Raw genomic sequence first — 11,702 nt, 5'->3', positions numbered from 1 at the left:
CATTTAGTTATTTATTTTTATATGAGCTGCTTGTATAACTTATATAACTCAAGAGAGTTAATTTAGTTTACGATTATTCGGTATTCCACCAGGAAAAATAGACCAGTTAAATGGCAACACATGTAGGGGAAATGAGAGCACAGCGGTTGTTGTTTGAGCACCAATCAATTGCCTATGCGAATTCATCAATAGAAAGCGTTTACTCCGTAGAAAAGAGCAATTAAATATAAAAGGGAATTTTTTAATGTATCTATGATTTTGCAACGGATACTGAAGAAAACAGTAGTAGGAATAGTTGCACTGAGCTATTTGCAAAGGTCTAGCTGTGCAGATAAAGAAATGATAAGTATAAGAGATTATTGGGGAAAAAATATAGATTGCATGAAAAAAGCGATCAGGGTTCGTCTTGGCTTGCTTGACGAGATAAGGTCTATCTGTGAAGAAGAGCCATCTGATGTTCTCAGTAAAAGTCTAAAAGAAGGAGAGGCAAATATGTCTAACATAAAAACAGATTTTTTGACTCTTTACTTAAACACAGAGTCTATACTAGAAAAGATAGAATTGCTAGATTATTTAAGTAGAAGCGGTGGATCAGATAAAGACGCAGACCATCTATATGAACAAATAAGGAAGCTGCTTGCATCGAATCTTGATGACAGTGATTTAGCATGTGATCGAATACACAAGTTTGATTCTCATATGTTGGATGCAATTGGAGAGTACAGCAGCCAAATGAATAACACAGATGTAATACTACAGGAGCTAACCTTGTTTAAGCTAGCAAAGAGCAATAAGCCTTTTGCCGTGGATATGCTATACGCTCTTATTAGAGCAAAGGCATATAAACCAGGCTATGTTGTTGAAGACACACTGAATTATATAGGCCATGAAATGAGAGACTATCTTTTTTCCATGGATTTTGAAAGCTACAATAGCGCTATATGGGATGATGTAGATAAAGGTGAGTTCAATCTATTTGCATCAGCAGATAAACATTTCTCGCTACTATTTACAAAATATGGAGCTGACAAAGAAGTAATGGACATCTATTTTGACCTAATCAAAGAAGATATTTCTGAGGAAGAAGCAGATAAGTACATGGATATTACGCCAGGGCAGATCATAAAACTGATATTGATAGAGATGGCGATGAACGCAGATCTTATGGACTACAGAACAAACAGTTTGTTCTGCAACCTTGGAAAGATAATAGTGAGAATAGGAAGAGCAGCTAACGGTAATAGAAAAAACAAAAAAAAAGGTTTAAGAATAATAATAGAAAGAAGAGATAGAATTCTTGAAGCTTTAACCCTTCTGTGGAATGATTGCATTGAAATTAATAAAGCTACAGTTAAAGAAAGCATTGAACTCTTCTGTAGAGATAATAATATTGAAATCGACCGTTTTGAAAATATACAGAAAGATTTTTCGTCTGCTAAATGGATGTATAAATTAAAAATAGCCAATCCAACAACAGAAAAGATCGACGCTGAACCAAAATTGCTCAGAAAACACTACTTTGCTATGTCCTGCACTCATCCTATGTACTATTTGTATCAGCAATGCGAAGATATTAAACATTTGGCGAGAAAAGATCTCGAGTCCAACAAAGAGCTTCTTATAGAAAGAGACTCAGATGGTATTTTTATATTCAGGATATATAAGATAGGCAATGGCGCTATTGACAATTTAGAGAAGGCACATATTATGAAAAACTGTATTAGGATATGGTTTGAATATATTATTAAAATTTTCTATAGAATAGAAGATGGTAAAGAATATAGTTTTGTAGCCTATGATTTTGAAAGATATTTGAATCAATCACAATATGTGCTCAGAGCAAAAGCGTATACTACTGACTCTTTAGAGAAGCCAAACTTAAAGAGAAAGGCTTCAAATAGTCCAACTTCCACAAAAAAAATATAGAAATTAAGACAGAGACAATAAACACACATTATCCACTTGTTCCTATGCGAAAACTTTTATTTCATCAGACAATATGTTCGCCAGAATGCGTGAGGAGTAAGGTCATAACCGAACATTATAAATAAAAAAATGATATTTTCAGCATGAAAAATCAGGAAATGAAGAAAATACTGAATGCGGTAAGCATAGCACTTGTTTTCTTCATCGCAAAGTGCAGAGGCAGCTGGAACACTTTTAGTGGGAGCTTGTACAGCAGTGCAGATCCATCCATAGAAGGAAACAGTGCAGTGAACAGAATAATACACCAACTTACCCATCCTGAACAGTATATATTAGCGAATACTATGCATGGAAGTATCTCCAATCCTACACACGGCATGCCTAGGACACCAAAACAGGAAGATGGAACAAACACTCAAGATTTCTCTCTTTTTAATCAATACCAATGCAGTCTAAGCCAGAATAAACAGAAGTCTTGTGCAGAGCAGCTGAAAATAGAAGAAGAATCTAGACAACAGCAGCACATAGCACCTCCTACTGCTGATATGAGTGTGTTTAATGTGCCACGAGCTACAGTTATTATTTCCAGAAATGGAAGCCAAATGGTGGGCGAAAAGAGCCCATTTCTTGGCTATTTTGGGACAGATGCGAGCAGTAGTAGAATATGCAATCCACCAAAATCGACAGAAGCATGGAAAGATATGTACCTCCCATCCTCGCAAATTGCAGGAGGGCCTAGTACAAGCGGTGTTTCTACTTCTGGAGAAAAAAGAAAAGCAGAAAAGATGGATATTTCTACAGAAGCTTCTGCCTTTCAGCCTGCAGCAAAGAGTAAAAAAAAAGAGACGGCCCCGCAGTGTGAGCCATGCTCTTCTACAAATGCAGCAAAAGAGCGAAAGAGAATAAAAAATCTCAATGTAAAAACATGGAACATGGCAAGACTCACTAATAAAAGAAGAGAGAACTACAAACTATACCATCAAACAGTGTATAACTGCAAGCACGGTAACTTCTACAACTACATGTGGTATGAAATAAAAAAAGACGCGTATGAAAAAACAATGAGAGAAGATATAGAAAATTTCTCTGATTTGATTGCCCCCGCAATAGAGCAGAATACACTGTGGTATTTCATTGCAAGTAGGACTATAAACGTAGTCACAAGACACAGAGACCTTTTGTGGCTGGATAAACTGATAAGTGATAAGGATGCTGGCCGGCTTAGAAAATCAATAGAAAGCTTTAAGGGATACTATCCTGGAGTGGTTGAGGAGATGCTAGCATACATGGAAAAACACAAGCCATTGCGAGTTATCAAAAGCTATCCCACAACTACATGGAATGAAACGCTAGGAGATATATATTTGCCAAAAAGCCTAGATCTAAAGTATGAGATGGTGAAAAACCAAGGTAAAATTAGCCAGGTGGAAAATAAGTATTCAGCACTGGCCTATGCTCTGCGCATGATTCTAGCATTGTCTGAAGTGCACCAAGACTTTTCACAGATCACCATTACTCTCATAAAGAACAGCAAAATCCTTAAAAGCGCCTCTAAAAATGAAAGAGCGCAGCAAGTTCTGCTGTCCATACACACAATAATAAAGAAGTTTGCAGAGAACCACGAAAAAATAGAAAATGAATACAAAAATATTTATGCGGCTCTTGAGACCATATACGAGAGAAAAGCACAGAAAAAGCCAACAGTGTCAGAGCTATATAAGGAGATATACATACTTCTTGCAGAGTTCTATGAGAAGGTAAAAGTCTTTGACATCAACAGCCATGTTTTTGCAGGAAAGTGTGCCATAAAGCATCAAAAGTACGTTAGATGTGAGGCAACCTTGGTATCTGCCTCAAAAAAGTCCTGTGAAAGAGTTAGCGACCCTAAATATACACTTGATCTGAAAAAATGGGGCATTTCGCCTGATGTAAAATCACACTATCATGTTTACTATGTGAACAACACAACCCACCAGTCCAGAAAACTGTGCATGCCCATATACAAAAGAGACGAGAGCTCAGAAGAACAGTACATACATACAATTGATGGCATACTAAGCTATATAAAGGAGATATATGAAATAGAAGAGAATCCCTGGGCTATACATCCTTTCAAAGTGGACATAAAAACGAGAAAGTGGTCGTATATTAAAGATGAGGAGAGAAATCTAACAGCAAAAGACCTGAAAGGATACCAGGTAGTGTTTTATCGCATTGATGAAGACATAGCAACGGCAAAGTTTACGTTTGCAGAATTTAGGCCTTTGATCCAGCATAGCGGCAATAGCATTAGTATACCTCTGTTTCTCACTCCTCTGATGCGATCTGCCATAGATCTAGGGCCTTTTACTGAAAAAGCCAAACACAAAGAGATAAATCTAACGATAGATTTTGAGGATGTGGAGCCTAGTGTGTACAATTTTAACAATATCTATATATACGAAGAGTACTCAAACATACACACATACTACAGCAACCTATGCATACTTCCAGAGGAGGAGAAGGAAGAGTCTCTCGACTGCTACATCATGGACTATCAGGTGGTTGAAGAGGATAACACTAAAAAAGCCGTGTGGTATGTGAATATGACGCAGGGTGCAAATGCATATACACACTGTTTACTTGACAAGAGGTTCAAAGAAAAAGAAAATTCAAGAAAGCTCAATAGTTTTATCGATGCACTGGAGTCAAGGAAGTACAACAAGGGAAGCGATCTGCAAAGCATTTGGCTGACAGATGATACAGAAGACAGCGAGTCAGAAAAAATACATACGTGGCTGGTGAAAGACCAAGAAAAGAGCTATGTAACTAAAGAGAACATTGAGACAATTATGGGCGTGATAGGAAAAGAAAAAGAAAGGGTTAAAAAAGCAGAGGAAAACTTTGGAAAAGCAGACAAAGAGCTAACTGAAATAAAAGAATCAGGCAAAGGAGATGAGAAGAAGACAAGAAACAAAAAGAAAGCAGCAATCAGCGCGAAATACAAAGCAAAAAAGCATCTAGAATCTTTATACAAAGAGCTGCACGATGCAATGTCTGAAAGGTCAGATAAACACGCAGATTTTATAGTGCTCCGCAATGTGAACAGCAACAAGTCTAACCTGGGGGCACACAACGAGATTCTTGATGTTTTGATCTCAGTCTACAACCTTTGAAGGAAATCCATAAAGAATAAACAGAGTTTGGCTGAATGAATGTATGCTGTTGTTTTATAGTGTTTTAAATGGTAGTATATTAGCAGCTTGTTAGTGCAGTGCATGTCTTTTCATCAGATACTAATTGTTTATTTGTGCTGTAAAAAGTAGTATTTAGAACAGAATAAAACTAAAAAAGAAAATAAAAGCTAAGTGTACACAACTATGTAGAATTTACTTTTTATTTTTATTGTCAATAGTTAAGAGTATTTGAAAAATGATTAAGCAAGGAATATAGTAGTGCAATAAAGACACTGTAAAGATGTTCTTGCTAGACTATAGACCAATCATGCAGCAACAAACATATAGGAGAATGAGATTGCAGCAGTTGTTTTTGAGCACCAATCAATAAGTCTTATGAATTTACCAATTAAGTGTGTTTACTCCGTACAAAATGCAGCAATTAAATACAAAATAATTTTTAAAAACTCATCTATGATACTGCAAAAAACATTCAAACAGATAGTAGTAGGAATAGCTGCACTAGCTTATTTCCAAAGTGCCACTTGCAGCTTAGAAGAGAAAGACATGCAAAAGATAAGAGACTATTGGGCTAAAAGGTCAAATGTGATGAACAAAGAGATTCAGACTCGCAGTGATTTTCTTAACAGAGCAAATTCTTTTATCAATGATGCAAAGTTATCTCCAGCCTCCAAAAAACATATGGAAGAAGGAAGAGGGAGCCTATCAGAGATAGAAACAAGATTTTTAGCTCTTGATAGAAACATACACGCCATAGCAGAAAAAACAAAAAAATCGACAAGTCTACACAGCAGTAGTGAATTTACCCAGGGAATGAAAAAGTCGCACGATAGCTTGGATAAGCTCCTTCTGAAAACTCTTGACGACAGTGATTCAGTGAGAGAAGGAATAAGAAAGTTTGATTCAAACATGCTGAAAGTAATAGAAGAGTGCAGCAGCCAAATGAAGGACACAAGCATACACGACCTAACTCTGTTTAAGCTAGCAAAGAGCAACAAGCCTTTTGCCATGAACATGATATACACGCTTTTCAAGATAAGTCCATTTAAACCAGGCGTTAACATAGATGACACAGTGGATTCTATTTTCAGAACATTCTCAAGCTACATTGATGGGTTTGACTTCAGTTTTTTGACTTACAAAAAAGCCATAAAAAATGAAGTAAAACAAGGTAAAACGGATCTGCTAATTTTAGCAGATAAGTATCTTCACTTACTGCTAACCACAAACAAAGATGTGATGGTCATTTATCTTGATCTTCTAAAAGAAGATTATTCTGTTGAAGATCGGGACCTAAAAATCACGCCAGTCCAGTTTATGAAGATGATAATAATAGAGTATATAATGTCGGGGTGTTTTATGGACTACAGAAGAAACACTTTGTTTCTCAATCTTGGAAAAATAATAGAAAGCATAGGAAGACCAGCTAATAGCAGCACAGAAAAAAGCTCTGAAGACATAGAAGAAGCAAGAAGAAAACAGAATAAGATACTTGATGTGCTGAGCATGGCGTGGAGTGACTATAGTGTACCTGGGACAACTATAAGCTTCAGAGAGGTCGAATCCTTCTACAAGGAGAAAATTATAGAGTCCACTGACATCAGAACTATCCAGATCGATTTTGCATCAGCTGCATGGATGTACAAACTGGATATAGCCAGCCCAACCAAACAAGAGCTAGCCAGAGACCCGACATTGCTCAAAAAAGTATGCTTTGACATGTCTTACATCCACCCCATGCGCTATATTTATCAGAGATATAAGGATGTAAGCCGGTTTGCAAAGAAAAATCCAGAAAACAGCGGCAAACTTTTTGCAGAAAAGTATTCAAATGGCATTGTTACATTCAGAATGTGCGAACTAAGCGCAAACGACGACGATCTTGTGCAGGCAGAGATGATGAAGAGCTGTATTAGAGCATGGTTTCTAGAGTCCATTGTGCTTATCAGCAGGAGAGAAGACGGCCAGGAGTACCGTGACGTAGTTTATGATTTTGACAGATATTTGAATAGATCGCACTACGTGAATGAAGTGACAATAGCACCTAAAGAGCTAGCCGAAACCAAGGGAAAGAAAGGAAGCTCTTTGCAAAATAGTCAAGTAGAATCTGACGAGGAAGACTTTGAGGTAGTTCAGTCGCCGCAGATTTACTAAGCCACTCATAGCAAATAAAAGCTGCCATTTGATCCTTCTTTTCTACTAGTAGTAGCTGCCCTCATTTTTATTCATCTTGTGTTCTTATGGCTTATATAAGCATGTGCACAGGTATGTTGAAAGTTATTTAAATTTTTAGAACTCTAATATTTATTTTTCCTATGAGGCTGCGCAGTTGCCATTAAATAAATGGTAAAGTTTTCATTTGGTCTACATAGGCCAAGGATAGTATGAATTGTGCAGCTGACTGTCATTCCACCAGTAAAAATAGATCAATTATATGCAAACAAATGCCTAGGAGAGATGATATTGCGGCGGATGCTGTTTGAGTACCAATCAGCTGGCCTCATGAATCAATCAATAGTATGGTTTACTCCGTGGAAATAGAACAATGAAATATAAAATCGCTTTCAAAAGCTTATCTATGATTTTGCAGCAGATACTGAAGCAGATAGTAATAGCAGTAGCTGTGCTAGCTTATTTTCAAGGATTTAGCTGTTCTGTAGAAAAAGATGAGCTAATGAGCATGCAAGCTTACTGGAACAAGAAAATAGAATGGTTAAAAGAAGAGGTTTCAAACCGTAAACATCTTCTCGATAGATTGGAGGATTTAGTAGCTAGAACAACCCTTTTTTATGCTTTTATAGAAGACATAGAAATAAAAAGAGTGGCTCTATTCAATGTAGAAACAGCAATTGCAACTCTTTGCAAGAGCACACAATACATAAGAGAAGAAGTAGACGGGCTGAAAAATCTACGGAACAATAGACAACCTGATGATGTAATAGAATATGTTCACACAAAAGCAATAAACTTACTCCCAAAGCATCTTGACGAGAGTGATGCTGTAAGTAAAGAAATGCAAACGTTTGATTCATCTATGCTGATACTGCTGGAAGGATACATAGGAGACATAAACAGAAAAATTTGCAATTCAGTACTGTTCAGTCTGGCAAAGAAGAACTGCTCACTGGCCATCAATATAGTGTATGCTTTTTTTAGCATAGCGCCATGCGGGGGCGACAATCTAGAAGACAGATTGTTCTATATATACGAAAAAGTAGAAAAGTATGGTTTCAAGACAAATTTAATACACTATAGCGATGCGATAAGAAAAGAAGCAAAAGGGCAAGCAATAGATCTGCTAAAAACAGCAAATACATATCTTCACATTCTATTCAATACAATTGAAGTGTGCAGAGAAGAGATATACGCTTATCTCGAACTAACAGAAGAGAACCTTACGGCTGAAAAGATAAACAAACATTCGAACCTATCGCCTGCGGCTATTATAAAAATAATAATGATAGAGTACGAAATTAACATAGGCGGGTGTCTTATGAACTACAGAAAGAACGTTTTATTTTCAAATCTCGGAAAAATAATCCAGAATGTGTACGACAACGGAACAAAAGAGCAACAGAATAAAATACTTGATGCTCTAAGCATGCTCTGGAGCAAGTGCGAGGAACAAGAAAGAAACGAGCGCGTTGAAAAGATTATAAAGTTCTGTAGAGACAACAGTATACAATATCTTGACTTTGTAAATATGAAATACAGCCTTATGACCACCAGCTGGATGTTTAATATTGATAAAACAAAGCCAACAAATCCAGCAAATGGCCAGGAGATAGCCAACAAGGCGTGCATTGACATTACTTATACGCATCCTCTGTTCTATTTGTATAAAAGGTGCGAGAGAATTAGCCATTCTGTCAAACAAAACCAGTCCCTTCAAGACAAGCCTTTTATAAGGGAAGAGTCAAGCGGTGACGTTAGACTAAGACTGTACAAAATAAGTGAAAAAGACAGTGAAGCCGTTCAGACAGAGAATATACAAAGCTGTGTTAGGCTGTGGTTCTCAAATGGCACACACGTCAAGATCTTCTTTAAAAGTGAAGAAAAAGACGATTACAAGAGTATAGCTAGAGATTTTCGAAAATATTTTAACGAATCACGATATACAACGTCTGACACAGCAATAAAAGAGGAATAACTGTAGAGGTAGCAGAAGCTAAAGCCAAAGCAGACAGTTCTTTGGAGAATAGTCAAATGAAAATAAAGAAAAAAGCCTTTGGTACTTCAGATAGCACACAGGCACTGGGCTAGTCTCTGCCACAAAATAAATTCAGCATTTGGCCAGCATCTTTTACTACACATCATTCAATGTTCTTGTTTGATTTATAGGTATAGTGCTCTAAAGTTTACTGTTAAAACCAGTGAGAGTTTGTAGATTTCAATTATTTCTACCGTACAGCTATTGGAATGGATAAAAAGAAAAATCTTTTTCTTAAATGGGCAGGATTGAAGATCTCTGGAGAAAGTAGAAATAGCCAAGTATAAATAGTGAAAATATTTAATTTTTATGATCCTAAAACGAGCGCTGAAACAGGTAATGGTAGTAGGAGTGCTTGCACTGGCCTATCTACAACAGGCTAGCTGTGTACTAACAAAAAGCGACATAGAGGGGATAGAAAGATATTGGACTGAGAGAATAGCCTATTTTGGCACAGAAATTACCCTGCGCTGTGAATTCTTTGCAAAAGTTAGAACTTTTAACTCCAATGATCTGGCACTAAACTTGAATAGCTTCTTAAAGAAGAAAATGGAGACGGAAAAGACAAGCATGGACGCCATCATGGAAGAGTTTCACAGTTTTGAAGAAAAGGCTGACAGAGTCATAAAAGTAGCACACCAAACACTACTTTTATATAAATTTATAGATGATCCGAATTTCAGTTCTGGGAAAGAGGAAGCAGAGAAAATAATCCAAACAGAGATTAAAGCAAATGAGAAAGATTTAAAGGAGCTGATCACGTCAGCCCTAGACATCAGCACTTTGTTAGCCAAGAAAATAAACAAGTACGATTCGCACATGATAGAAGTGGTAGAGGAAAGCTTTGGAATCAGAAAAGAGGATATTGAACAGCACAATCTGGCTCTGTTCAAGCTGGCAAAGAGCAAGATCGTAGCTGCTGACATAATCTACACGCTCGCTGAGACAAACCCATCTGATCTACGCAATGACAATAGAAAGAAAGAAGTGGTAGCGTATCTACACGGGAAAATATCAGCGAGTGCTATTTCAAAGAACAATGTAGAGCTCTTCGTAAATGCCATAAGAAAAGATGTAATGGATAAAGACATGAACTTGGTGCTATCAGGCAGCAGACACTTTTATTTACTATTCAATATATGCCCAGCAGAGAAGTCTAGCGTACTTCTAGCAGACGATGAAACAATGGATCTTTATGCCAGCTTGCTCAAAGAAAATATTTCAGAAGAAGAAGTGAAAGAGCACACAGATATAACATATGTACAGGTTATGAAAATAATAGTGATAGAATATATAATGAGTGGACATCTTATGGACTATAAAAGCAACACTATGCTACGCAATCTAGGAAGAGTGATAGAGAGCACATTTGACCCAACAGAGTATAACAAGACAGGCGCTGAAGGTTTTAGAATAGAACAGTCAAAACAAGATGAAATAATTTGGGCTCTGCATTATATATGGGGTGACTACAGCTCCAGTTGCAGACTTCAGCGAACTACTGAATTATGCAGAAAAATTGGCATTAGTTCTTCTGAATTTTACAATATGCACTCTAACTTCTTATCCGTTAAATGGATGTATGAAGGAGCTATGGCTCCGTCAGCTGGCTCAGATGCTCAGAATACAGAAGACTTGGCAGTACCCCTTGATATGTCATATGCTCACCCAGCATGGTATGTGTGCAGACGGTGCAAGTACATTAGCCACTCCAATGATGATCGAAGCAGCAATTTCAGTCTATTTTCTGAAGAAAAGCCAGGCAAATTTACATTTAGACCGCATGCAATAAAAGCAACTGATAACGAGCTGGTGTGGGCAAAGTACATGAAAGACTGCATTGAAGCATGCTTCTCGGGCTGCATAAGAGTTATCAAAAGAGAAAAAGATGGCGCTGTGTATTCCAGAATAGTTGATGACTTTTATAGAAGTTTAAATGTTTGCCATTATAAGGATATGGCATTAATAATAAACTAAGAATCCGAGCCTATTTGCTGAGACGAGTCTCTTAGTAAAGCTTTAGCACTTTTCTACTGTTTTAGCCCGCGGTTATTAGCCGTTTAGCAATAAATAAAATTTACTATTTAACTATTCTCTTCTTACTTGTGACAGACATTCTCGTGCTAATTTATGTTACAATATTGCATACATGTAAGTGCGCTTCTATGAACACTATTTAAATTTTTAGAAACTCTTATGATTATTTTTATATAAAGGCATGTATATCTAATTGCTTACATAGCTGCGTAATCAACAAATTCTATGATTGCTTAGGATTCCACCAGGAAAAATAGACCAGTTAAATGGCAACAAATACAGGGGAAATGAGAGCACAGCGGTTGTTGTTTGAGCACCAATCAATTGCCTATGCGAATTCATCAATAGAAAGC

The 11,702-nt window shown here is 37.0% G+C and overlaps 5 protein-coding genes across 5 annotated transcripts; all 5 read left to right on the top strand.

Moving 5' to 3' along the window:
- Positions 1-252: 252 nt before the first annotated feature.
- NEMIN01_1009 (uncharacterized protein) lies at positions 253-1,926 on the top strand (the record flags this gene model as incomplete). Its single annotated transcript, XM_051476951.1, has 1 exon — positions 253-1,926. One exon carries the CDS (start codon positions 253-255, stop codon positions 1,924-1,926), a length of 1,674 nt encoding a protein of 557 aa, XP_051332911.1.
- A 158-nt stretch (positions 1,927-2,084) lies between these two features.
- NEMIN01_1008 (uncharacterized protein) lies at positions 2,085-5,081 on the top strand (the record flags this gene model as incomplete). The annotated part of the gene is made up of 1 exon (XM_051476950.1): positions 2,085-5,081. The coding sequence occupies one exon, from the start codon at positions 2,085-2,087 to the stop codon at positions 5,079-5,081; it is 2,997 nt and encodes a 998-aa protein (XP_051332910.1).
- A 474-nt stretch (positions 5,082-5,555) lies between these two features.
- Positions 5,556-7,256, top strand: NEMIN01_1007 (uncharacterized protein; the record flags this gene model as incomplete). The annotated part of the gene is made up of 1 exon (XM_051476949.1): positions 5,556-7,256. One exon carries the CDS (start codon positions 5,556-5,558, stop codon positions 7,254-7,256), a length of 1,701 nt encoding a protein of 566 aa, XP_051332909.1.
- Positions 7,257-7,680: 424 nt separating this feature from the next.
- Positions 7,681-9,252, top strand: NEMIN01_1006 (uncharacterized protein; the record flags this gene model as incomplete). The annotated part of the gene is made up of 1 exon (XM_051476948.1): positions 7,681-9,252. The coding sequence occupies one exon, from the start codon at positions 7,681-7,683 to the stop codon at positions 9,250-9,252; it is 1,572 nt and encodes a 523-aa protein (XP_051332908.1).
- Positions 9,253-9,621: 369 nt separating this feature from the next.
- On the top strand, positions 9,622-11,289 carry NEMIN01_1005 (uncharacterized protein; the record flags this gene model as incomplete). Its single annotated transcript, XM_051476947.1, has 1 exon — positions 9,622-11,289. The coding sequence occupies one exon, from the start codon at positions 9,622-9,624 to the stop codon at positions 11,287-11,289; it is 1,668 nt and encodes a 555-aa protein (XP_051332907.1).
- Between the last annotated feature and the right edge of the window lie 413 nt (positions 11,290-11,702).

Source organism: Nematocida minor (assembly GCF_024244105.1).
Source record: "Nematocida minor strain JUm1510 chromosome Unknown 7912, whole genome shotgun sequence".
Lineage (NCBI taxonomy): Eukaryota > Fungi > Microsporidia > Nematocida > Nematocida minor.
Note: the sequence above shows the minus strand (reverse complement) of the source record. Positions and strands in the feature narration are given on the sequence as shown.